Source organism: Dermacentor variabilis, chromosome 1, assembly GCF_050947875.1.
Source record: "Dermacentor variabilis isolate Ectoservices chromosome 1, ASM5094787v1, whole genome shotgun sequence".
Lineage (NCBI taxonomy): Eukaryota > Metazoa > Arthropoda > Arachnida > Ixodida > Ixodidae > Dermacentor > Dermacentor variabilis.
In genome coordinates, this window is record NC_134568.1 from 286,843,636 (window position 1) to 286,871,100 (window position 27,465).

Here is a 27,465-nt window from a genome sequence, read left to right on the forward strand (position 1 = left end):
TGCGACCTTCATTTTGTACCTCTCATTAAGTTTCACAACAAGACCTGCCACCCTCTCGTTAATGCTATAGAATTCCTGTATGTTACCAGCTATATTCTTATTAATCAGGAATCCGACTCCTAGTTCTCGTCTCTCCTCTAAGCCCCGGTAGCACAGGACGTGCCCGCTTTTTAGCACTGTATATGCTTTATTTGGCCTCCTAACTTCACTGAGCCCTATTATATCCCATTTGCTGCCCTCTAATTGCTCCAATAGCACTGCTAGACTCGCCTCACTAGATAACGTTCTAGCGTTAAACGTTGCCAGGTTCATATTTCAATGGCGGCCTGTCCGGAGCCAGGTATTCTTAGCACCCTCTGCTGCGTCGCAGGTCTGACCGCCGCCGTGGTCAGTTGCTTGGCAGCTGCTGGGGACTGAGGGCCGGGGTTTGATTGTTGTGTTCATATAGGAGGTAGTGGCCTTGTACTGCACCAGGGTGGCCAATCCTGCTCTGGTGAGGGAGTGCGTTACCGGTTCTGGTCACCGGGATCAGGCCACACTCCAGGCCTGTTTATGCAATTTTATCAACACGCGGATTTTTTTTCTTTTTTTTTAATCCGGTGGAAAATTGCGCGGCACCGGGATTCAAACCACGGACCTCTTGCACGCGAGGCGACGGGTGTAATGCACCGTGAAGCCCTGGCAGCAATCCCCCCCGTCCGCCTTGGTCACGGTAGTTGCAGACAGAGAAGGCAAGACCGCAGAGAGAAGTAAGCACTCGCACAATTGGGGACCAAGAAGCGACCCTCTCCACCGGGTGTGACACAATCGCACGGGCGCCTACCATTGGCCGAAAATGGCGTCACCTGAGCGGGCTCGCCGATTGGCAGAACGTGACGTGACTTCGAGACACCGAAGGGCTTAAAAGACAGACCGAGAGCAGCAAGAGAGCATTCCTTGATTCATCTCTTTCGAGCTTCTTGCCACGGGCCGCAGCGTCCGAGTTGCTGCCGGCCCGTAATGACTCTATGACTGGTAATTTCTTGGTCGTCTCACTGTAAATAATGTAAATAAACCTCCAAGTTTTCATCCTGACGTCCTCCTCAACTCTTACAATATAAGGTGCTCTTTTATGGTTAGAATATTATTTAAAAATTGCCCCTGGTAAATAGAACACTTCTATTCCTTGAGATGGATTATACTCGAAGACGTGGATATTATTTGCTTGAGAAATTAAAGTGGATCGTCAACACATAACAAAATTTCACTAACTATCGAACTAATTACTTTACGGCACATATTGCAAATAATGAATTGCAGCCGCTGAGTTCGCAGGAAATATCCACTTTCAGCGAATTCATTCTGAGGGTAGCACTAGGGTCGGGATAACGTAAAACTATTTCAATCTGTTTTTATTTCAATTCCGCCTTTACCCCTCCCTGATAGGTCAAGGTGGCTCAGGACCCGCCCGTATCTATCATGAAGCGCTAAGGCGAATTTGAAATAAAAACAGATTGGAACAGTTCTAAGTAATCACGGCCCAGTTTCGAGATGCGCGTTCCGAAACTGGTGTGACAAAATACATCTATGTTCCAGTCATTTTTATTCTGCAATGAAAAAAAAAGGCGTTCTGTTAGAAAAAGAAAATTTACTGAACAGTGCATTTTACCGTAACAGTGACGGCGCGTATCTCGAAACTGATGTTGTTCTTAGAGTTTGTTCCATGTTATCTTCTTCATCTCGTTATAACGTCGATCGACACCACGAATGACCAGAACGCCAGTCAATCAGGAAATTATCTTGCGTAAGAGAAGTTCTGCGAATACTGCCCCTGGTCACCTGTTTGAAATGATGTAAAAAAGTGCAAGGAGCAAGGACAGGTTGCTTTCCACCAACACAAAAAAGAAAAGGAAGAAAGCGCGCAGATGAATGGTAGAAAAAAGTCGGTAGTATTGCCAAAAAATAACTAAATAAAGGAAGCGTGCAGGATACGCAAATAGAAAGAATTTTGTTAACAAATGACCGATAGATACGGGGCGCACGGCTTCATACATTGAAATTTGAGAATTTGCTTGGGCTTCTCTGAACGGCCTCTGTGCGGCACGTTGCTTCATTACCACACAGCTAAGATGCCAGAACTATACATTCTCGCATTGACAGAAACAGCAACTCCCACTGGCTCCTGCGGTTGAAAATTCGGCGTACCTAACGAAAGAGAACGTTACCAAGGTAGCTGGGGGACCGAACCGCACGCAGTAATATAGCAGGGAGGTGGGGGGGGGGGAGGGAGGGAGAAAGAAGGTCAACCAAGTGTCGAAGCTCAAGAAGACGAGGTCTACGTACACGGTGGTTGAACTTGTTATATGAATAAATGTTGATTATATTTCTCTGTTCCGTCTCTTTCTTTCTTTTTCATTATTCACTCATTTTGTATCTTATTTGTACATTGTTGCACGCGAAGTCACTTCGATATTGTCTTCTTTAGCATGGATACTTGGTCGACCCTTTATTTTTATGACCAAGAGGCCCGGTGGGCCGATACCGCTGATAGTGTATGCATGATGTAATGTGGTTAATATTCGCCTACACTGGCGCTAAGTACGCCCGTATCATTAATTTTGCCTACTGTGCGACTAATTACCGCTTCTGGTGGTTACCGGTGAAGCCGCCTGCCAGACATCATTCCCTCGTGCGAGCCCTGCTTAGTCTAAGCGAACTCGCTCCATTTCCCAAAAGTGTGTCCTACCGCGCTTTGCCTGAACATGCTTATATCTACGGTGATGCAGCCTTTCCAGAAGTATAGCCGTAATGTGGTTAATTTCTTACAGATAGCGCTAATTACGTCCGTACCGTTAACTTTACCTACTCTGCGACCAATTCTTGCTTTTTGTCTCATTGAGGCCCACATTGCGACACCGTTTGAGATTCGTTACGGCGCTTTGGAGGCTAGAAAGGGCTTTTTTTCTTTTTTTTGCTTGAATTGGTTATACAAGATAACCAGATTCTGGATACGCCAGACCCTTGGGAAGACAGCTGAGAAAAACTTGTTTTCAAAAGCGTGCGCATTGACAGGACAGCACACATCAGCCACAATTAATACTTTCTTATGTGTATCTACCAGCAAGCGCAGCACCGAGAAAGCGCTGCAACTGGACGCACTCATAGCGCTGGGATGGGCTGAACAAGTTCCCCGAGTCGCTACTTCTCTCCCGCTCATACTCGTTCTACGGGCCTGCAATAAAGCGACCCACCTATAGTCTGGTACAACTGAAGAAGGCAAGAGAGGCCCCGCCCAGATGACGGAAGTGTGCGAGCCCATTGCCTCGGCGTCTAAAGAAGTACCAGTCAAAAGTCCCGCCCTGTTCGAAGCGAGGGCTACTCTGTTCTCCGTGGGCGGGGTCACCGGTCGTCCGGCTCATGAGGTCAGTCTAGAGTGGGCGCCCAATTGTGGAGGCTCGCGCGCATCTGCCTTTGAGGGGCAAATGCCGGTGCCTTCTAAAGTTGTACCCGACTATCACCTAGCACCCGTAGGTGCTTGGTGACAGCCTATAGCAGGGCCCTACGGGCGACCAATCTTCTGCTCGAGTCATTGAGAAAAAATGTCTACATTCTAGGCTCCTTATTATAGCTGTGAAAATAATTGGAGCCTGACCTTGTAATGCGAGGATTAACTAGCAAACAGAAACCCGCGAGTGGTGGACGAAAGGAAAGCGTTAGAGGCCGGCACCCATGCAGTGGCAGAACCGAGAGAAGTCTTCAAAGGAGATGGTGGTATGAGGGGTAAAAAAAAAAAGATAAAGACAGAGGTAAGGGTGCGCGATAGATGAGTAAGAGGTGGGCAGCGGGGCGAAAACTGATGTGAGGGAGGACAGGTGTTCAAACGTTTCCTTTCGAGGTGACCTAAAACCTTCCCGTTCTTGAAGCCTTACCTGTAGGTGTTTAGGGTATCTGAAGATACAAGGCACATACAAAAAATGTAATAAATATAAATGCTCATTACCACCTCCTGTTCGCATTATACAGATATGACATATCCGAAAGGTATCGGAAGATACATGTATTTTCGGTACTGTCTAGCCCTACGAACAGCTTTATAAATTTGACCCCGCTGTTGTTCTGATGATTTTTGTGGGCATCTTGTGATGCTTATGAATAAAATATAAGCATTCATCACCTGTTGTTTAACGGGCAGAAACACAGTGGGCGTGCAAAGTTTCGTTGACAAGTGACACCAGACATTCATTGCAGTGCCGTGTTTGGATAATAATACTGTTAGAAGATACAAAGTTGAGATTGGGGCCGACAGGTCCCACTGTAGGATAAAAGTTGAATGAACCGGATTAAAATGCCCCAGACAGGCCGCCGACGTCTCGATCCGGCCGGCCCTTGCTCTTCCAAGATTTATCTCGCACTATCTTAAGATGGTATATGTTAGCATATTCTGCCGAACTATTGGGGTTAGACACCACAAGATACATTTAATTGAACTCTACCGTATTTAGTAACCGAGTCATGCTAGGAGAAATACGTGAAATAATATTAAAGCTATAGAAGCTTTGACGGAGGCGATGGGGCAATGATGCCAGTTGGTCGAGCCACAATGATGCAGGGCGGCAGCCTTCATCTTCTGTATATAGTTGATGCAAGGTTGATTGCTCGTTAAAACTTCAGTCACATGACCGCATGCATGGTGCATGCTCGGAATTTTTCAATTTTTTTTATGTGCTCAAGAGAGCCACAAATTGTAGTGGAAAGTTGGTTTCAAGGTTCATTGCAGTTAGCTTGGGAATCACATTTCGGCCCATCAAACCTTGATGCGGCAGTAACCATTCGAAAAGTTTTCACAACGCTTAATAAGCTCCTTCCGTGCAATTAAGGGCTTCTTGTTATGCATGCATGGTACGCCATGCAGTAAGTCTCGTAGCCCAACGTCGCACTCTTAATCTGACTTTTTCTTATTGCGCAATAATATACGACGTCTACTCGCTTGGTATAAGCATATCCATTACCTTGGATATGGTAGGACGTCCAGCCATCGCGTATGATGATCTTCTTCGTGCCGTCCTTGGCGTGATGCACGTAGATGCCGAATGTCCCTTTCCACACGTCCTGCCTCGTCTTGTTCTTGACGCGGAGCTTCTCCTCCACGATGGAGCTGAGGCTGGACACCCTGTCCACCATGATGGTCACCTCTTCGTCGAGGTTGGACCAGCCGTCGTCGAGCGCCCTGGGCTCCTCGTCGCGCTGCGCCACGACGCCGTCGGACGGGAACAGGAGGCAGAGGCTGCACGGCTCGTCGGCCGCACCCGCCGGGCGGCCGGTGCCCGGGTAGAGCGCGCACAGTCGCTCGGCGGCGCCCTTCAGGTCGTCGTCGGTGGCCGCCGTCAGCGCGCCCTCCGGGTACAGCGTGCAGAAGGTGCACGGCTCGCCACTGTTCTCCGTCATCTCCTCCACCTGGGTGACGTCGTCGCTGCCCGAGAAGGCGAATTGGCACTGCTGCTCGGTGTCCGTGAGCAGGTCGGCGGCCTCTTCCACGTACAGCGGCTCCTCGCGCACGGAGCTTGGCTTGTCGAGCACCGGGGACGTCTCCCACGCGCTTCGCGAGAAGCTGATCTTGTTCGGCGGCGACTCGGGTCTCTCGAGGGACACCACCTCCGGCTGCTGCAGCTTGGCGGCGGCCGCGGCTCCCGCGCAGCAGCACGGGCAGTTGTCGCCCGTGGGAGACACCACAGAGGCGGCGCCGCTGGGCTTGGCCCGCCGCGTCCGGTGCCAAGGCAGCCGGCCGGCCTGGCCCCTCGACGCTGCCGAGGCGGGCTTGGCCCAAAGCTCGGGCGAATCCACCAGGATGGTGGTGCCCGGTTCGGCGGGTTCTCGGCTCCGACAGACCAGCGCGCCCATCGTGCTGAGAGGTGGCGGCGAGTGCCCTGTGCAGAGCAGAGTCCACTCGTATTTAGCGATGCTAAGCGACAAGAAGCCGCTAGCTCCGCACAAACTGTTAAAGCACAAACTGTGAATTTTTTTCACTCTATAATGAATTACACCCGGAGACAAAGGAGACCTGTGGAATTGCGCAAACTTCCTTCTTCGGTATCATCCATGTGATAACTGTCTTTGAAATATACTGGGTTTTTAAGTGAATACTTTCAAAAATGTTTAAAAACTGCCTGTGGCAGATAGCACAATTCTAGTCAGTGAGCTGGTCTACTCAAAGATGCGGACATTACTTGCACAAAAAACTGAAATGCATAATTGACTAATTAACAAAAATTAACTGATTAAGTTTTAACTAATTTCCTTAAGGCGCATATTGCAATTAATAAATGCTAATCGGTTCCAAGGTGGATCCACTTGGAACGAACTTTCAGGATGACACCAGTTTTGAGAAATTAATTCTCGAACTTTGCGGAGAAATGCGTTGGCGCCCCAGTTACTTTTCTGGTTAAACGACGTCTTGTTAAGAAATTAAGTGAAACGACAGTGAATTTTTTGCGCAAGTTTGACGCCGAGTATGTCGTAGATGGTGTCATTCATACAATTCTTTTCAAGTGGATATGCTTTGCAGTCTCACTCGCTAGAATTTGTAAGTTGTAAAACGTCGCTATTACCGACTTGTACGTTTTTCTCAAGCAATTTGTCGGAAACCAGAGCTGTGTTCGACTGCGCCGAAGTGTGATATGTCCATTTATTTGACATGCAGGTCATGCTTCAATGTTCGCACTCTCCGGTGCGTTCGTGGGCTCAGAGTTCGACTCAGCCGAATGTGGCCTACAGGTAGAGGAAGAGCTGTCGTCAGCTCTGGCGTGTCCCTTCACAATGCATCGTCGTTCTTTGAAGTTCGAAAGTACGGAAGAGCGTGTGGCAAAGTAATGTCTTGCCTTTAACAATGGAATTTGTGGCTTTACAACACGGAGTAAGACATTTAGGAGGGGAAACTCCCGTCAGCGCGAGCGAGCGCGGGCGACCAGATAAGGTCACAATTGTTGTATGCGCCGACGGGGCCATATGCAGTGGCGGCGCCATGCGGTGCGTCGGAGAAGCCGCAGCGAAAAAAAAAAAAATGCAGCGCCCGGGCAGGCCGCTCCGGCGCGCTCTCAACGGCGGTAATTTCTTTCCAGGCCGCCAGGCGCTGCAAGCACGATAACAGCTCCGCGAGCTTGTGACTCTTTCTGGTCGCCGCAAACAGCGGAGTTTCCACTCCTAAATGTTTCTTGCTCCGTGCTTTACAAGCAAAACCTTTCCTCTCTCGGCAACCTTAGGATACGAAAACAACGCGATAATCTAATAACGATAAAAAATGTGTAGCCATTGGTAACACTCACTAAATGTGTTAAATAGAGGCCTTTCTCACGGCTCAACACTCTTCAAGTCTACTTAGTGCATCCATGCTCTTACTCGCCCCGTGTTAGTAAACGCCAATGATTATGCCCGTAAGTAGCTCTGCACAAGAGCGACAATGTAGTGACTCATCATAAAAAGATAGGGAGCCAAATTTACAAAGGATTATTTGTAATAATTCTTCGTGATTGGTCGGAGCATCGAGCAAATATGATATCTTTGCCATCATTTCCGGCCCTTGCGTTTTCTTGAGAACGTCTCTAGAGCGTACACAAGTGTTTCGTGAATTCCCCTTTAGCACGCGAGAAAATAATGAGCAGGCGAATAATTTGTTTGTTTACCTTTGGCGTTGTTTGTTTTAGATGACCATCAAATCGAGTTTCAAACATAAAAAATGACCAAGTAAAATATGGAATGCCAGAATGTTTAATAATTTCAAATTTTACTAATATAAGAAAATCCATCATGGGTGTTCAGTATGCGGGCTATATTAAACTAGAAGTTCATTTCTTTTAGCAGAAATACTTCGACCGCATATTTTCATGAATCTTGCTTGATGTATCCGGCTTCGTTTAACTTAAGATGTGGTACACGGCAAAGAAAAAGAAGCTTGCATATTTTGAGTGCTCCGCAATTTTCCCGCGAATCGTGTTAATAAGTTCAGGACCTTTAAAAGCAGCTAACATGTGTGAGACGCATTAAATGTAGGTAACGGCTGCTTCTGATAGTCTTGCTCCGCATTCAAATAACTTCGCCTAATGAGACGATCGGCGCAATCATGCCGATTGTCTCGTTATTACACTGTTTGCTATTATGAATGGCTGCCTCTCGAACGCCAGTCACTAAGAAAAGACCTAAGAGAAGTTTTTCAACTAAAGGCCTATGTTTTGCGACATTTTTTTATAGACCTGAGCCCTCATTCGCAAGAAGAACTTACTCTCAAGTTATTCATAAGAGAAGATGCAAGCCAATCGCGATGTCCAACTTATCATTAGAGAATGCAGCCAACCAATGGCCAACAAGACTTACGAAATATAACCTTTGTGAATTCGACCCAATTTGTTCACGATATGCTCGATGGCGGAGCCATGTTCGCCACCAGCTGCACTATGGGGCGTACATACTTGTCAAATTGAAGAAAGTCGAGGCCACGCATACAGCAAAACTCGCACTTTCCCTTCTTTTCTGTGCCGTGAAAATGACAGCCTTTTCATCACTATTGAGGTGCCGGCTAAAGGGATACGGGTTCGGGATTTGAAAATTGGCCCAAATATTCGCAAAAGCTGAAGTAGCATGACTGCGACGAGGACAACGGTAAATGATTGTCAGCGTTATTATTAACATTGTCAGCATAAAAGTGGTCATCCGTTTCCAAGTAGACAGCCGGATCGGTTTTCTGAGGTAAAGCAAAGCCGAGCTCCATTCAAAGTCCAGGATGTTGCGTAAAAAAAAAGAAAGAAAAGAAAAGAATGCTACTGACCGATGAGAACACGTTTCCCTTGTGTGCCAGAGCAATACCTGCACCCTCCGTATAGCTTTCCAGTGGCGCGAACAGAAATGCGGCATTTATCACTTACAGATTTTATTTATTTCGCACTCAGCGGCTAGAAAACCTCCGGACAGACTTCGGCGGCGCGTGACAGTCCGGCGTGCACGCTAGGCGGCTGCCCAGGTATAGGGTAGCGCTAGACAGGGGCAGCATGGCTCCCTTTAGCGGAATTTGCTTTTCCCGCCGTTAAGGAGCTTGGGACTCAGATGGAGCCCTGGATTTACGTGTTCGTGGAAATCGCCCCAGGCTGTGGATGCTGCATCTCCTTCGCCATAATGGTGTTTCGGGAAGTGCGCGAGCTTTCTTACATTTTGCTCCAGCGCTATGCTTAAAAGAGCGGTGCTCGCAGCTAGAAACCGAACCCACGACCTCGTGATCCAAAGCGGAGCGGCCCGTTTGCTCGACCATCGCATTAGTCATCACATCCTCGTTGGGGTTGCCGCTTGCGATGCGCGGGGGAACGATACCACTTGCGGATCTCACGGGCAACAGAAAGATAAAAGTAAGGCCACGTTAACCAGAGGGCATATCGGTTGGCTACCGTGTACTCGGGAAGGGGAAAAGAAGAAAGAAAGAGATGAGGATGAGAGATGAGAAAGAAAAATGGGAAAGCCGGAAATATTAGGAAGAGCTGCCATTTCGTTGCCTTCCACCGGCCGCTCCCGTGCGGGCTAAATTTGTTTGTTTGGAATGAGATGCGCTAGTGTTTATGCTTGTCATTCTCCACATTGCCCGAGTTTAGAAAGCGCGGCTCGGGTTGCTGAAAGGCATTTCGCTGTAGAAAGAACAGCGATATAGGGGAAAGGAAGCAATTGTTTTTTTCACCCAACACATGGCCTACGCGTTCGAGAGCGGTTAACTGCGTATAACATTTTTTGCTTCCCATGCCAGATGTGCTTTAGCGGTGCATTTGATTGCGTAATTTAATTAAAAGTTCGTTTCTTCTTAGTCAGGGCTGTGTCACTCTGCTCTTTATTTCGTCGTTTTCCAGCTCCGGCTCTCCAAGCATATATAGAACATTGGCTGTTGAAGAGATGCACAGCAAAAGTCATGATAGCTTGCCGCCCACAAAGTATGCCCTTATTTATAAGGAAACAGTTATAACTGAGGCTGCTATGCAACGGTCCAAAGCATTGCATTCAAGCAGCAGAAACGGCAACCGCGGACGAAGGAACGTCGAATGTCGGGCTCCATGCGCGAGAGAGTTTGGCACGTGCGGCGGCTTGCGTGTCGCGATATGCTGAGTAAACAAAGCGCGTCTGGACTTAGCTCGCGAAAGATGCAACACCGAACGAATGATTGATGTCGAAATATGCGTGCGTTTGGTATACACAAACCAGCTGTAAAGCGCAATGCATACACGTATTTGCACGATTCTACCGCGCCCCCGATCGTAACGCGCAGTTATGTTACCGCCCATATATATATATATATATATATATATATATATATATATATATATATATATATATATATAACGTGGTGCCGATTTTACCGCGCACATCAACTAACTAATCAAGTGTGTGTGTGTGTGTGTGTGTGTGTGTGTGTGTGTGTGTGTGTGTGTGTGTGTGTGTGTGTGTGTGTGTGTGTGTGTGTGTGCGTGTGCGTGTGCGTGTGCGTGTGCGTGTGCGTGTGTGCGTGTGCGTGTGTGCGTGTGCGTGTGCGTGTGTGCGTGTGCGTGTGCGTGTGCGTGTGTCGTCAACTCTAAATACACACGCAGTCTGTGACAGCACAATAATGCGTGTGCATTAATGTCCAGTGGATTAATGCTCTGGACAAAAGCCTGATAACTTATTAGCCTTGTGTACATGCAATTGCATAAAAACAGCTTTTATGGCGCTAAGGGAGGGCTGCAAGCTTCGAATGAGAGCTACCTATTCGCAAAACAGCTAACTGTACCTATTTTGCTGTCTAATTAGTGCACTGAACCATTTATACAAAAATTACCAGAATCCGGTAAAGTGGCGACTGCGAAATGAATTGTTTCTCCTACTCGTCCTATATATAACCGCTCTCGGTTATCAAAATGCAACTGCTTCACACTGCATAAGAATGTCAGTGCAGTTTAGGCTCTACGCCTACAGCGAGTCGCCCCTCGATGACCTGAGCGCACTTGCTTACAAAGGTGGTGTTTTCTGTTTCTTTCCTTTATTGCCGACATTATTTAAGGAAACAAATGTAATTAAATCATTTTATTTCCCAGAAAGAAAATATTCTACATGAAAGCTCTAATCCAATCATAACAGTACAGCAAGCTCCCATCACCTTCTAAACTAAATATGCGCCATCACTGCAAGCCAGTTCAATCAGTGCGGAAAATTTCAAGAAACGAACAGCAATGTATGCCTATTCCACATCAGCGGACAAATTTGTTCGTGTTTGCCGCCGCACAGCTAAGCAAAAAACTTTGACAACCGCGCGCTCCTTGTTCTCTTTCCCGTCCATTACGGCAGTTACTATCTCGGCGGGTTGCTCGCAAATTCTTTCTCTTCGCTGTTTATTCCGACCCACGCTGGAGCTGTTTCTACTTTGAACGCAGCGTAGTTCTTCGCCCACGTCTCCCGACTTCTGTGAGAATATGTAACGAGGAACTGTAAAGACGTTTACGTCGCCAGTGCTGCACACGTTGTTAAGAACGGCCAGCTGCAGTGCAAGTTTGCCAGCCAGTTACGCCAGCGGTGGTAACCTCATCTTGGAACGCCGCCGCCAACCTCTAGCCTCGTCGCCGTTGCGAGTGAAGGAGTTCTACGAAGCCCCTCTGACGTCGGCTCCGGACCTTTACACCTGTGTGTGTGTGCGGCACGTGTATGACATCCCTCATCCTCCAAAAGGGCGGGTCATCTTGAATGACGTCAAACTATGACGTCAAGCAGAGAGCTTATAAGGAGCGGTTGCCGGCTGCTGGGGTGTGCTCGCTGGGTGCTTGTCGTCAGGAGCTGAGTGCTCGTTGTCATGCTAGAAATGTACTCGTGAGCTGTGTGCTCGTAGGCTGTTTGCTGTATGTTAGTCTTGCGGGCTCCATATGGGAGTCACGCTAGACTGTAGGTGTATGTCTTGTCTAAGTTGTAAATGTAAATGTAAATAAATCCTGTTCACCGAGTTCCTCTCTACGACCTTCAACTCCTTCAAATGGTGGCAGCGGTGGGATCGTCCGACGACTCTAATAACGTTTGTACCGGCCGCCAACTGCTCCATGCGATTCGCCACACTGGTATAATAACAAGCTTGGTGACCAGAAAAGTATTAAAAAGAGCCCAGGTTCTCCGTCCACTTACGTCGATTTATTTATTCTTTTTGCTTCGTTGTTGATCCAAGTCTTCAAGCACTTTATTTGCACTTTATTTATTTATTCTTTTTGCTTCGTTGTTGATCCAAGTCTTTTTCCTACAGGTATCTGGCCTGCTATAATGTGCGATAAGCAGTGTCTTTGTCTATTTTTGCGCAGGTGTCTCGCACTTATTGATGACAACAATCGGCCCATATTAATCGCGATGATGAAAGGTGGCCATAAACAATGGTCGGTTATTGCGAACCGCCCACGAGAAGTTTGCAGTCGCAGTTTGCAGATACAGAATGACCATTCGGCCGGCACAGTGGCGCGGCCCCTTTTTCGTAAGTGTATCGCGCGTACAATAAATAGGCAGTGTAGCATCAGTAAAATGTTGAGCGAATAAAAGTCAAAATTTTAAAGCCTGAGACCGGTGACAAAGCACGCATATAAGAGTGACGAAATTGAGTTTCCAATTGTACACGTCCCGTCGCATGTAAATGAAATCCACAAGACTAGAAAGATAGGCAAGTGAAAATTACGACACGTTAATGATTTTGCGTAGATTAGAATAACTTACATTAGAGGGGAAAACAAAGAAGGAAAAGAAATGGACGGCAGAACATAGAGTCTGTCCGCGGCAAGGCCGCAATGTGGCAGAAAGAAAATTCCTTTAAAACGGGAACCTGATTACGGATAAACAAAGTCAAGACTGCCGCGCAGATGAAATCTAATTTCGGCGCCTGTACCACCCTCGTGCAGCGACCATCGGCCGTAGACGCTGGTCAGGGAAACAATGTTCGCGGAAAGCGTGCGGCCACTGTTACCCTTCCTATAATAACTTTTCCTTCCTCTGCGAAAGAGGCTATTTCCTCTGTTTTCTTTCACCCCCGAAAGCAGGCAATTATGCTGGCAAAAAAAAAAAAAAAAAACTGGTGCGCTTCGCGTTTGAGGCGCCACCAACGCAAGGGAATGAAGAAAGGTCAGTGCGCATAAAATACGGAAGAAACCATATCGGCGTAATTTTTGCTTCCATTGCACCACATGATAAGAGTATAGTTGAGGTGGCCAGATGCAGTATTCATCAGTACCCGTTTGTACTTGAGGAGATGACAAACTACAGTTGCTCGATTTCACACCGTATAGACCGCGAGATCGAGCGGCCCGCCGATAAAGTAAACGACATATAGTCTTCCCAGATTGACGAAGAAAATATTATAAAACATGATTTCAGCCACGCGAAAATTCAGAAAAGTAAAAAGTCAGTGTAAAGAAAGTGGAGACAGAAAAAACAGGCGCTACACTCACAACTGTTCATTCCGATGCAAGCCATTCTATGCTAATAACGAGGTCGTGGGATCAAATCCCAGACAAGGCGGCCGCATTTCGATGGAAGGCGAAATGCAAAAAACGCCCGTGTACCGTGAATTGGGTAACCGTCAAAGAACCTCAGGTGGTCAAATTTAATCCAGCGTCCTACACTACGGCTTGCCTCATAATCATATCGTGGTTCTGGCACGTAAAGCACCAGAAATTATTTTTTTTTGAAACCATGCTACATATATACAGTGCAAACGCGTCATAGCGAGGGGCGATGAAGCGCAGAAGACGCCATCAGCGGCAAGAAGTTATCAGTCACATTTCGGCATCATATAAAGAAATTGAGGTTTGTCTAGCACAATCGTGACCATTGATTCGAATGCGAAAAGTTTCTGTTCCCGCGCACTTTTATCTTTGCTTTTGCCCAGGAGCCCCACATCTGAAAACCGCGGTTCACAAGGGCAAGATCGGCAACGCGCTGAAAGAATCGCACTCAAATCCGTCTCCAAAACTGTTCGCATGCTCCCTCATTCGATCGTTGACGCAGCGGCCAGTCTTCCGGAAGTAGATTCTACTACAGCTTAGTGGTATTTGTTATACCACTCCTGCAGAATACTGCATGCACTTATATAGAGGTTGACGTGCTTCACTGCGTACCCTTGCACAGCGCATCCCGTGATTCGGGGATAGGGACGGGCGAGTTTGTTCGGGGGGGGGGGGGGGGGGGGGGGGGACTTCACCTATCCCCATACCTGTTCGCCGCATTATTAAGGTTGTGGCTAACCTCGTACATACGTATAGCACAGTTTGTGCTTTATTTCGAGCATTGCGCTCGACTTCTTCGCCCTTATTGGTTTTCTCGCTCCCTTTGAGCTTCTGTGACAACGTTTCTACCACTGTCTTTCTGTCGGCTCTTTCATTTATATTTCCTTTTCTGAGTTTTTCGCTTCAAAAATCATGTCTTACAGTAAACATCAACTCGCCCAAGATGAAGTGACCTTGAAGAAACTATTCTTTGTCTATAATCTGTGACGCTGTGTCTTCTTGAGACGCTTGTTCCCAAGGATGGCCCTGAAGGAACGCTGACAGCATGCGTCTGAAGACAGGGCCGCAACGCCAAGCAGCCCTTCCGGTCCGTCACCCTCTCTATACAAACGCTATTTTCGAGCCTCAAGAAAATTCATCTCGGCTCCCGCATCGCAGCTGCGAGCGCTCCCCATTTTTCTACGCTGGGCAGCGTGCCACGGCGGCCAGCGGTGCTGCGTGTCAAAGACAAACACGATTCCGTTGCGGCAATCATTGCCGCCAGTCGCCGACGCAGTCCTGTTTCAGTTGCCGACATAGCGCGGAATTGAGCTCGAGTGCCAGCTATAGGCCTAAACATTTTCCTCCCTGCCCTCTTCAGTCAGCTTGCGGCACCCCCGGCAATACGCTGGGGGTGCCGAGTTGCGCGCCTCGGCACGGAGCCGAGGACCCGGGAGCGTAGAGTGCACGGGAAGGCTCTCGGTAATAAGCGGCTGATGGAAATGCGGGCCCACTCGGGAACCGGCCAGCTTTCGCCGCTCGCGCTAACTTCCTGGCTGCGCGCGCGCATTTAGTCGGGAGTGTATAGGAGGACCGCTAGCTCACCGGCGCGTCCACTTATGGGAGGCGTCTGGGGCCGTGCCCAAAAAACAAAGCCCACTGCGAAAGTTTATATCCTTACCCGGTGGAGAAAGGGGAAGAAACATTCGCCGCGGCCTTCCCGCCCTCACGGGCGAGTAAGTGGAACGCGGCTAACCGATGCGCGCGAGCGCGCCAGGACGAATTATTAGGCTGAGTCTGCGCAGTGCCCGAAACGCGGGCGCCGGGTGAGGAAGTGGCGAAGGGACAGTGGAGACAACTGAACCCGCCTGACGACTATATCGTCAGCTTGAGGCTGAAAAGCCAAGAGAGCGGCCCTTTCGCCGTTTCTCAGCTCTGTGTTGAGCTGAAATCGAACACTAATGAAGTCGTGCCTCCTTCGCAGAAATCCCATAGGACCATAGCACTAAGTTTTCGAGATATGGGTCTTTCAGATATGCCATGAAAAAAGGAACAGGTATTTCATTTAACAGCTTCCTCAAAAAGTCCTTTTATAGCAGTTCGCGATGACCCTAACTGGAACGCCAATGCATTACTCAAAAGTTTTGGGGAAGGACATCTCAGAAGTGGTGCAATAAAGTCTGAGTATTCCTAATCCGACATGACTTGAATACTGACCGGCTTCAATTTTGCAATTGCAACAACTGCCCGCAATTAAATAAATAAATTTAAATACCTGCCAGTGAATCTTTTCAATTAGCTATTAGGACACCGCGATTTGCATCGTGCAACAAATGTCCGCGTTTTTAGGTAGTCCACCTTTACAGGTCGAATGGCATTATATATGCCCCTTGATATTTAAAAAGAAACTGTTCGATCAAATAAGAACGAAGAAAAGAAGACATCTGGCATCGTATAGAGGAAAGAAAAAATGTCGAAAGCACAGCGCATACGAAGCTACCGGTACTACGCGCACTCTTCAAACATCACAGATCGCTTTGAAGATGAGGCCCGCGCGGGCGCGCACTTCAGCCACGTGGCAGATCGCTTTCAAGACACACAGGCGCCGGCAACGCGTCCCTGCGGCGTCCTCGAAAGCGTCGACTAGGGCGTCCGCGATTCGCGCGGCCAACTACGTAGTAGACGCCGCGGCTGTACGGAGCGGCGGTCGAGGAAGACATCAAGGCACCGTAGCAGCCGCCGGAGAAGAACGCTCCTCTTTCCTCGCCTCACCCCCCTGCCTCGCGAGCCACAAGAGAGGGCACACGTCATGGCCGCGTTCCTGGCTCGCGCACGCGAGATTGAACCGCGTTCGCTGGCTTAACCCCACACGCTTTTCACTCATACGGAACCTCACGGCTACGCCGACGGCAGAACTGCGCCTGGAGTCTCCATATAATTGCTATCGCAATGATAACTATAGAATAGGAGGGATCCTTGCGCAACACTATTGAAGGCAAACGTCCGAGCGCTCCAGGTTGGTTTTAGTGTTCCCGCTCTGCAGGCAAAGCCACGGTAGAGCAACCGAACGAGTGCGCATCGATTAAAAATTGTGTTCGTATCATCCGCTACTGCTGCTATCTCGCTGATTCAAACTAGCTTCGCGTCATTTAGGTTCCAGCATTGATTTGTGTGTTTCCTCTTCTCGCTCATGCGCGGAGAAAGTGAGCGCGACCTCAGTCACCCTACTAAGGTTACAGAATACGCAAAATGACAGGAATTCCGCGGAGTGCTGACGCCTAACGATAGACTAGCTGCTCCAGTGGTAAGGCAGTTTCGCAACATAGATTTTAGGCTCACGGGTGGAAGAGAAGAACGCAGTTTTATAGAGGACGTTGATGACAGCTGTCGTGTGTGCTTTCCACGGATGATGCATAAGCGAGCAACTCTTGTATACGCTCCCGTGTTTCTTTTTCGCTCTTTTTCTATTGAAGCCAGGGTACAGCAGTATGACACCTCTTCTCTGATTCAGAATAAAGTAGGAACCGTATTTAGAACTGCTCCCGCCTTTGCTCTGCCATTTAATACTGGATAATTGTGTCACAGACTGCACCACCAGTTCTGGTGTCGCTAGATATATCACGGGGTGTCAACAAGGCCCTTCTTCATTTTTACATGACCTCCAGGCATTGAATGAAACAGCAGACTGGATAACCAACCGGTAATGCTTTTCAAGTATAGTGCATGTACACGAGAAAACCAAATACACACCGTGGCATCGAAACTGCAACAGACCAATAAAATGTCAAGTTTCGATATTACGTTAGTGCTGAACGCCGCACACGGCAAATTCATGCGCGTTCAAATCATAACTATAGTGTTGATGAAGTAAGGAAGATGGTTGGAGCAGTTGTACATGTACACATTCGCACACTAGGCCCGCCCCAGATCGTCGTCTTTTTCAGTCAGGCGAATGGTGGCACAACTAGCAACAGGGCTCCCGTACGCTGAAGCACCGTCTTGTCGCAAGGCTGCGAGGAGTTGGTAGAGAAGTATAACTTGAGCCGGAAAACATGAACAGTTCAACAGGGGCTGGACTAAGGGTGATTTGGGCCTGTAGTGGTGCAGTCTCGCATAATTCGCGTCATTAACTTGGTGTAAGGTTTGGTTCCGTTCCGTATGACGCGATAGAAGTTTCCTGGATAGGCCGATCAACACTGAGACATCAAGACCAAAGGTTAACCAAGAAGCCTGGAGGGAAGATGGCGCTTCGCTGGCAGCGGTCACAGCGCACCTTTTGTAATTCCTGCAAGGTGAAGTGATAATGTCCGGCGATCTGGTGAGCCGCGTGTGCCCGATCCATAGTATCATGAGTATATTCGGGTGGCGCGGAAGGCAGGATGGCGTCAAATGACAAGGTAAGGTGGCGACCAGGCAAAAGGAAAGAAGGTGAATACGCCGCAGTGTTATGTCGTGACTAATTAGTATATATTTAAGGGTTGCATAGGCCAGCGTGATCCCAGTCTCTGATTACTGGAGCTATACATTGCATGATCGCGCAATTGAGCCGCTCAGTGAGGCCCTTCATTTGCATGTGATAAGTGGTGGACAGCTTGTGCTCTGTAGAGCTAGATCAAAGAAGGTGATCGAAATTCTTGACAGAAAAGAGCATGCGGTCCGCAGCTGGCGTGGCGCGCAGTGGCGGAAGATGACGTCATGCAGAAGAAAAAAGCCCCCGACGACAATGGGGAAACTAGTTGGCAATGCTCTTGTGATCGCGTAGCGCGTCGTGTACTCTGCAGCGACGGCAATCCACTTCATAAGAATTCGTCGGGTCAATAGTTGCATTTTTTGATCAAGGGAGACGTTGATCAGATGTCACGCCATCTATCGTAATGAGGGCAGCGAAGCGACGCCCGCTGTGGAGAGGCGATATCCACCTCCTTCACCAATATGTAACTGGGATACAGTATGTGCATGCACGATACATTTACAGACTATGCACAGATAGAGTCAGGATGGCATACCAAACATTCGCGTACCGGGCCAGCCTCAGATGCGACAAATGCTGCCGAGAGTCGAATGCTAACGCAACCGCATCACTACGTAAACTGTGTTTGTCTCTTAGTGTCCTTGTACTCTCCTTTGTGAATGCCTTCCTTTAGTAATGTGCGGAACTACAGACACATGTGTAGTCATTTATGGCGTCTGTTGTAGGAGACGTCCTGAATCCCAACCATTAAAAGTACAGTTGCTACTGTTGTGATCGGCCTTTCACCCCGCGACAACCGCCGGTCACGGATACCGCTATGATAAGGAAATGGCCGACGGCCTCGTCAAAATTGTGCTCAAATGGGATGATTTATGGCCATCATTGGAGTACCTCTGTCAGTCGAGGTTTGGGCAATTAGTGAGGCGACGATCCTTCACCTGTCATCCGCCCAAACTGGTGCGTCTACGCCGGAGACGGGCTCAGTGTGCTATGCCCTATCTCCTGTTTGTGCCCAGTGATGCGCGTGTTTCCGACAAGCTCCCTTTGAAAGGAAAGTGCAACAAACCTCCGGATTGGTGGGACCTGATGTCATCCTTTTCCTGACGCCGGATTGGGGGAGGCGACTGAACAATGAGCACGCAGCTATGGCGACGGACGTCTGGAGTGATCGGCTGCTACCACTTCTTCATGAACTTATTTTTCTGTACTTCTTTGAAACTCTTGTAAATATGTAATATAAACGCGTGTGTAAAAGGTCTTGGATATCGGGCCCAGCCCTACGTTCCCTTACTCCTCCACGATGAAAGGATATACCACATCTTCGGACCCCGAGTCGCAACACTACTACCATTCCCTACGCAACACGATGTACGATAGAGCTTCCAGACATTTTGTTCCCACTCACAAAATAAGTTTGTGGCTCTACACCCACTAAGCCGAGGTACACGATAATTCAAAACCTTTAGTGCCGTTCCTTCATTTGGTCTCACTTTGTATGCTCCTCTTTTATGTGCATGCGTCCGCTATGCGGCTTAAAGGGGTACACTCAAAAACCTGCTTTAAATGTAAGGGACAGTTCCTTAGAATTGCACCGTGGAGTACCGCTGGTAGTGGTTTGCGCGCAGCGAAGGCGCTGTTAACCTTCCTACGATATACTGGTGCGGACTAGACACTTCAGTTACTTGCTGCTGTGTGTGCTTGTGTATGTTATGCGCGTGTGCATGTATGAATACGTCCTTTCATACGTCGCGCTAGTCATCTGGAGTAGAATACTACAGTGAATATGACATGGCAAATATCTCTGGCATCTATTTAAGAATGTTCATCTCTCCTTCTGTCGTTTCTTAATAATAATAATAATATTTGGGGTTTTACGTGCCAAAACCACTTTCTGATTATGAGGCACGCCGTAGTGGAGGACTCCGGAAATTTTGACCACCTGGGGTTCTTTAACGTGCGCCTAAATCTAAGCACACGGGTGTGTTTCTTAATTCGCAGAATGCATATTTTAATTTCTCTCTTACCACGGACAAATGAACAAAATGGCAGTGCAGCGGCACCGTAAGGGCAGTTACGAATCGTGGGCTGCGTAAGCATGATACAAACATGCACGGTGAGATTAATAGCCTGTCAGATTCTGTACATTTGTAAGAACTAGGGATACATTTTATTTTGAGACTTCCAGTCCGGAGTCGCTCATGATTTTCGCAATATTAAGCGATGAAACCAGCAAACAATTCGTCATGAATTCTGAAACCCTTGCCCAATTTTACAACTCTCCTGTGCAAGGCTTATAGAGGAACGGAGAATTTCCGCTAGTACGCGGTCGCCGCCGCTGCATATTCTATGGACACAGGATAAGTAAACATACCGTGTACGTACTGTTTACAAGGGCTTAGATATTCACCGTCAGCACGTCGCAATTACTGACCGTTGGAAGTATTATCGAAGCACCAGAGACTGCTGCTCCATTCACCATTTGTCCCTCCAGAAACATATAGAACCGGGCAAAACATGTGCACCTCTTTAATAAATGACCATCATGCATTCGTAATTTAATAATCCTTCTCTATACTTCCTGCAGGGCTGTCGTGATTACGGTTATCTAAAGTTAGTCTAATAACAGTTGCCCTTTTTTTTTATGCCATCTCTTTGCGCCGAGGTGCTGCTCTGCATTCAATTTAACGCGCCGCCCTCAGTCTCGCTTAGCCGGTGACTGCTAAGGGCTGATCGTGCAATCAGCCGCAATACACAGGCGCATTCATGCGCCTATCTTCTTATTCGCGCACTGCATACTTATACTTGCTACGTTCTAGCAGAGCTCGGTATAGCATTTTTTAAAATTATTATTCCGCTTTTCGCCATTTGTTTTTCCGCCCGTCTCTGCTCTCCGCAAAAATGGCAGTAATCAGCGAGACGAGCGCCGCGAGAGGAGTCGAGATAGCCGGCGGAGGAAGCGCTCGCGCACTGCTCGACCGCAAGGCTTCTGCGCATCCGTGCGGCAGCCGGACGCAACGGGCGCGCTCCCGGAGACGCCTGCGGCCTTGATCAAGCAAAGTGACCGCTCCAGCGACGACGCATATTTAGTTAATTAGTGCGGCTGCGCTCTTCTTTCGGGCCTCTGGCCAGACCGATGAATATTTCACCTGTCCTCGGCCTCTAAATACTGCGCCGTCGCTGCGGGCTGGCGCGCCACTTGTTTACACCGCCCCGAGGCGGGTTCAGGCGCGCTAGTTGCGCGCGCCCCTCGAAAAGCCGCCCGGATCAGGCTGCCCGCGGGCGTAAACCGCTTTTTGGGAAGGGTTGAACACCAACGCCGTCCTGCGCGCGCCTTGGGAAGCGCGCGCCACCGCCCGTCCGCGCGAAAAGGAGTTACTTGATCCTCTCTTCGACTTGGGAGACTCTTCACGCTTTGTGCGCTTTCAGCCGGGTCCCTGATATGCGACGAACGCTTTCGCTGCTGCCGGCAGCGGCGGCGGCGGCGGCGGCATGCAGCGCGCCGAATTTGTGCTGCTCGCCGCCTCTCCGCGGCAACTGCGGCTGCCCCGCGTGTGAAGGGCTGCGAAGGAAGAGACGCAACAACGTTCAGCGTGGCACGTCTTCCACGCAGCGTCACGGGCACCGTCCTCGCGGCGGAGCTCGTTGTCGCTGCATTTTGTATGCGCCGCGAGTGCGCGCCGGAACTGCGCGCGCGTGCCGGCGGCAGAAGTGGCGCCTCGTGTCTCATGTTGGAACAAAGCGGCGGCACGCTTCCGGACGAGCCTCGCTAACTGTCCACCCCTTCGCAGATCCTCTCGCTTCTCCCGACCCCTTTGTCTTGCTTCTCCCGCCGGTCTTGTTGGCGACAAAGGCTTTCGAACGGACGGCTTCTCACTCGCGCGAAGTCCCACTATACTGCACCGCGCAACGGAGACGTGCAGTGAAACCGTAGCTCCTCTTGGCTCGGGTCGTGAGCCCTCTCGGCCGAAACATGAAACGGTGCGTAAATGTATTACTGCGACGAGCTGTTGTCATTGAGCGAGGACGTTCTTCTTTTTTTTTTTTTTTTTTTGTGTCTGTCTCCGCCTGATGGAGCGCCTTAGACGCGCAGGCGCGCTCCAGAGACGACTCCGCTGTTTGTTGTTTATTGGAGTGCGCCGGCCAGTGTGTCTCCCCTCTGGCCCAGGCACACTCGAGCGCGCCTGCCCTCACCTGAGGCCGGCTGATGGCCACCAGCCTAAACTAGGTCAGCCGGTGTTCGCAAATGGCCGCTCCACTAGCGCCGACGAAAGAAAGCGCGCGCGCTGCTCAAGCAACGCGAAACCTGCTCATAATTCACGAGGCGCACAGGGCTCGTGCACTCTCGAAAGGGCGTCTCCCACCCTACCGCACCGGAGCCGCCGTCTCAATGAGGCGCGGAATCGAATTAAGCTAAATGATAGAGCCCGCGGTGCAATGCTGTGAAGCGAACGCCGTGAAAGAAGAGAAACGAGAGTGGAGTCGCGCGCGCGTTTCTTGAAACCAAGCGGCGTCACGAGCTCCAGGCCGCGCGTTTTATCCTGGCAAAAGGATTTAAGAGAAATGTAAGCAGCGTTGCTTTCTCCAACGGCATTGTGCAGTTTGGCCGCCGCACTACTTTGGCCTGGGTACGGTTTTGTTGGGACTTCGCCCTTTCTCTTTCTCTCGTTCTTTCTTTCCTTCTCTCTTTCTCTGAAACAATCTCCGGGTAAAAAAGAACATGTTTAAAGTTTCACTAACGACATACCTTATAGTATGGAATAGGAAGCCAAAGCAAGAGCAGCATTTCTTTCTGCTTGCCCCGAGTCGTCAATCTTTCCTTTGTGTTACTGGTAAAAATTAAAGAAAATGAAGGAAACCTTGACGATCATTCCGATAATGGAGTTGTCCCCCAAGCATAGTCATGAACAAATGTTAATCGAGCGTAACGCATGGAACAGGAACACACAGACACATAAATACAGTGATTTCGATGATGGACGTCAGATAGAGGCAATGGTGTCGGAATCAAAGGCTCCATGCGACGCGGTGACCAAACAAACAAACAAACAAACAAACAAACAAACAAACAAACAAACAAACAAACAAACAAACAAACAAACAAACAAACAAGCAAACAAACAAACAAACAAACAAACAAAAACGCCCCGAAACGAGAAATCGTATTACAGTGAACACTCAGCTGCACTGACGCTACAGTGCCTTCCATCCGCATGCCCTCGTCACACGAAAAAGTGTTTCTTCTAAGGTACAGAGATAACGGCCGGGGCCGACACAGCCCGACACCTAGCACAAGTAATGCATAAGCGCAGTTATGTACAGTCTGCCGTACTCGAGCACGACTTGATAACCATTTAGTTAAAGAAATTGTAGAGTCAGTGAATAGCAAATTTCTTCGAATCTTCCTCGAAACACACGGATTGCGGAATTGCAAGCAAAATTACAGTAGCCTACAGACAATAGCGGAGGTCGTACTAATGGGGAAGAAGCAATATGACCTGAGTGGTCACTCCAGAAGATAAGATAACGCAATCTTACCGGAAGAACTTGAGAAACTCCTGGGAAAGATCTAGAACCACTAATGGGAACAGTTATATTTTGTGAAGAAATTAAAGTAGCAGACATCAAAGATTATACCTCTTTCTGTCTTTTCGTCGTATTCTTAAAGTTCATTAATTCATTCTACTTTTAAATTCTACTTTTAAATTCTTAAACTCTTCTAGAAAAGGCGCAAAATTAACCTTTCTAGTGTGATTAGGTAACCTTTTTTATAGTTTCATTTTAATATTTCAAAAATAAATACGAAGGGATACCCAGTAATCAACATCATTACGTGACCTGCGCAAGGAAAACAGTTACTTCTCAAGCTTAAGATTTTACACTGACTTACTTTCACCAGGAGCATTGACAGCGCAAAAGCACAATTTGCTGTCACGCAAAAGACATGGCACACAGCCTCGAAAGAAAAAATCTTCGGCCACGCGTTGACTGTAGAGCTAGAGAAAACACGAATTGCACAGGAAGATCCACCGGAAAATTTGTAAACTTCACATCTCCGCATGCAACGATTTCGAGCCTTGGAGACGAACAAAGGTACGAACGACCCAATCCCCGTGAGAGCTAGAGATGCCAACATCCGGAACCGTCACACTGATACAATGGTACACCCCAAAAACAAGAAAGGGGCTGACAGATGGAATAGCAAGCACACTGTGGTATAAAGTTTGTAAACAGGGATGAAGTGCCTCAGACAGGCTGGCCAACGTTTCGATAGGAGGACCTATCTTCGTCAAAGGCGGCCTCGTCATCCTCGGCGTGTCAGTTTTAAGGGTTAGTGCAGTGACGTCACGTGCGGGTGTTGTCGCTGGCGGCTGGTTTTAAAGAGAGAGATTACAAGAGGAAACAAGCGCTGTCGTCCGACGTCTGTGAGCTTCATTCTCAAGACGAGGGGACAAGAGCGTGAGAGTGGGCACGCGGGGAGAAAAGAAAAGAAATAGAAGCAGAAAAAAAGGAAAAAAAAGAAAAAAAAAGGGGGGGGGGGGAACCCCTGTCACGTTCCTGGGAAAGTAGGCCTTCAAATGAGGCGAGCGAAACGTCAACTAGCATGCATAATGACTATGCGACCGTTCAAAGCATGCGACACTCCCAAATAAGAAAAAAGCATGCATTGAACTTGCTGCACGCCGTTGTTTTCTAATCGCAGTTGCCATTTTCGGCACTATGACACGGTTTAGTTGAATAAACTGTTAGTTGCGAGCAAGCGCTGTGGTTTTCATTCTACCTCTCTGTTCTTGTTGTTTCGCGCTAGCTTCACATCCTCAAGGGATACGGTACCTGTGATTATAACACGCGTGAGAAATTATTTCTTCAATATTCCTGCATTGGCAAGGTGGCGCTGGTATGACTGGTTTGATGAAGTCATTGTAGTGTAAATAAAAGAAACAGTGAAAAGAACACGACTGCAAAACACGGGCGCTACACTCGCGACCTGAGGTTGGCAGAATAAGCGGGTACTCACTCACTCGCCAATATATTCGCAGACGACGTACTCGTTCACACTCACATGTGCTCAGATTGATGAACACTCACTCACGTTCGTACTCACGTTCACTCACGTTCATAGTCACTTCCATTCACATTTGCCAGCAGCCACTCGCACTCACCGACACTCACTGAAGTTGATGCTCACGATCGCTCAAAAAATAACTGTCACTGAATTTAACTGCCACAAACGTTAACCGGCACTCACTTCTGTTCACACTGACGTCCACTCAAATTCACCGACGCTCACTCCCGTTCATATACTCACGTACACTCACAGCCGTCGTCCCTCGCCAACGCTCTATCTCCCGCCTGTGAAATGAGTGTGGGGCGAGTATGAGTAATGGTACTCCAAGTGAGTATGCTGACTTTATACTCACAGCTGGTTTATAACAGCCCCCTAGAAGACCAGGGGAAACGTAAAATAATTTCGCATACGCACAGGTTCCTCGCGGCAAAGAAAAATAATTTAAATAAACATGCAGATCCCACGCACTGTGGGAATCGACGCAAGTGAAGCTTTCTGAGCTGTTTGCGTTCATTGACTGTATTTGGTGGGGATGTGGACGGCATTTGACAGTCTAGGTGGTACGTAAATGTTACCCTGCCTGCACCACTTGTGGTTTGTCCACCTAGTACACTGAACACACAGATGGACGTGTTTGATTGAGGCGTTGTTGTGCGCCATGGTTCGTAGCCAACGAGAAGGTTAACGCTGTGATTGGATTACCCCGCGCATCACATCGTAGCAGAAGTGTTCATGTACATTAAATAGCCACTTGCGTAGTGTCTTCCTGATAATGCGACGTCGATAGAATGGCAAGCAAGGGCGCGTGAACGGATAAGTCCGGAACGTATAGTGTTGAAAGTTGACTGTCTGAATTCCCCTTGCAAAAACGTTATCAATTGCACCACCAGTTCTGGAAGTTGGTAATGGTGTGTTGCAGTCCCAGCTAGCGAGGCGTATACCCAAGACCTCCTCCATAAACGTTGACAGACAGCGGTTTTCGGGTGTCCTCAAATCGACGTTGAAGTCCCTGTTGAACACCAGCGGCATCGTATTTACACTGGTACTGTCACAACCAGGGATCAATGCCGCGGGTGCATATTGAGCGAACCTGAGCGCAAGGAAGTCTGATTTTTTCTTGTGTCGCCGAGGCACTAATGTAGACAGCGGCCAATGCAACGTCGATGTCGCCGTACTTGAGTTGCACAACGCATGCGTCAGCAACGCCGTCAACCAGTGCGCACCTGGCTTCGCAATCTGGTAGTAATTAAGGGCAACATTGCCGGTCCAATGGATAGATGGGCAGCCATTTTATTCTTGTAAATGGCCACTCCGGCGCACCTGACAGGCTGTCGCTTCCAGTGGCAAACTCGTTGTAAACCGGCGCTCTGTTGCGGGGGCGGCGCTGTATACGCCTCCGACAAGGCGATGTTGTCTGCTTTCGGCATTACGCAATCCGCTTCAATGTCCGACGCGCAGGCGTGTAGACTTTGAACATTGAAGGATATGATTGAGACGTCTCCTTGCGGTTTGTTCCAGCCTGTCGATCGTGTGATCAAAACAAGCGTTTAATTTCTGCTTATTCAGCAGAACCATCATCATGCAGAGTTAGATCCGCGATACCAACGCGACGCTTAAATGTGAAATCATCGTCTATATTTCTTAGTTACAAGGCTACAACAGCGGTCGGATGCGATAGTGTGACCTGCGTAAGACGCAAAGGGTGCCTCTTATCGTAGTCGTACACAACCTGCGCATGCGTGCCACCCTGTGATTTGTGTATGGTCGTTGCTTTAACCTGAACGAGAGAAAAGTTAATCCTCTTGCAAGTAACGTTATCGCGCTTGTACAAAGGTTGGCACATTGCGCTTGTCTACGCGCACCCACTGGAGTCGTACTGCAGCCTGGTGGACCCTGGCGTGTGTTGCCTTGGTCTTTGCGACGATAACCAGTGACGCGTTAGGAAACTCGAGCCACAGACTTTGTGGGTCGCCGTTCTCGCTAGTTTCGATGTACCTTAGTAAGCCGACAATGCAGTTGATTAAGCCGTCAGAGACATCTCTTTTGGCTGTATTTATGTAGCGTTTTCCAATGCTTAATTTGGCAAAGAACACAGAGAGACAACTTATTCATTCACTCATTCCTTTACTGAAGAGAATCCAAAGGAGCAATGCTTTCTGACGACGGATTTTCTTTCTCCCGTGTCATGTTAGGTGAACTGCCACGAGAGCAGAGGGGTAAGGTTAATCCCCCATTTCTTGAATGCGTCGCTACGGGATTCGGTTGCACCAATTCCCTGCAACCTCTCTTTCCGCTCTCTCTCTTTGACATCATTCCTACCTCCTCCTAAGACTGTCGTTGCTGTTGCGCGTGGGCACGGAGGCAAGCGCGGTAGCCCCAGCAATCCTTTTGCGGGAGTCACGCCTAATTACGGCATCTAGAGGGCATTGTTGCGTCCCCTAGGGCGCATA

At 48.6% G+C, this 27,465-nt stretch overlaps 1 protein-coding gene across 2 annotated transcripts in view; it reads right to left on the reverse strand.

Annotated features, from left to right (window-relative positions):
* Positions 1-1,680: 1,680 nt before the first annotated feature.
* LOC142573864 (uncharacterized) overlaps positions 1,681-27,465 on the reverse strand; it is a 103,099-nt gene continuing 77,314 nt past the window's right edge. The window contains exons 2-3 of one of the 2 annotated variants that reach the window (XM_075683087.1): positions 4,989-5,903; positions 1,681-1,818 (exon numbers count right to left, since the gene is read on the reverse strand). In XM_075683087.1, the coding sequence (XP_075539202.1) occupies positions 1,775-1,818; positions 4,989-5,877 (933 nt within the window). In that variant the 5' untranslated portion in view covers positions 5,878-5,903 and the 3' untranslated portion in view covers positions 1,681-1,774. Of the gene's footprint in view, positions 1,819-4,732; positions 5,904-27,465 lie in introns of those variants that run through there. The other variant, XM_075683083.1, reaches the window with a different exon arrangement.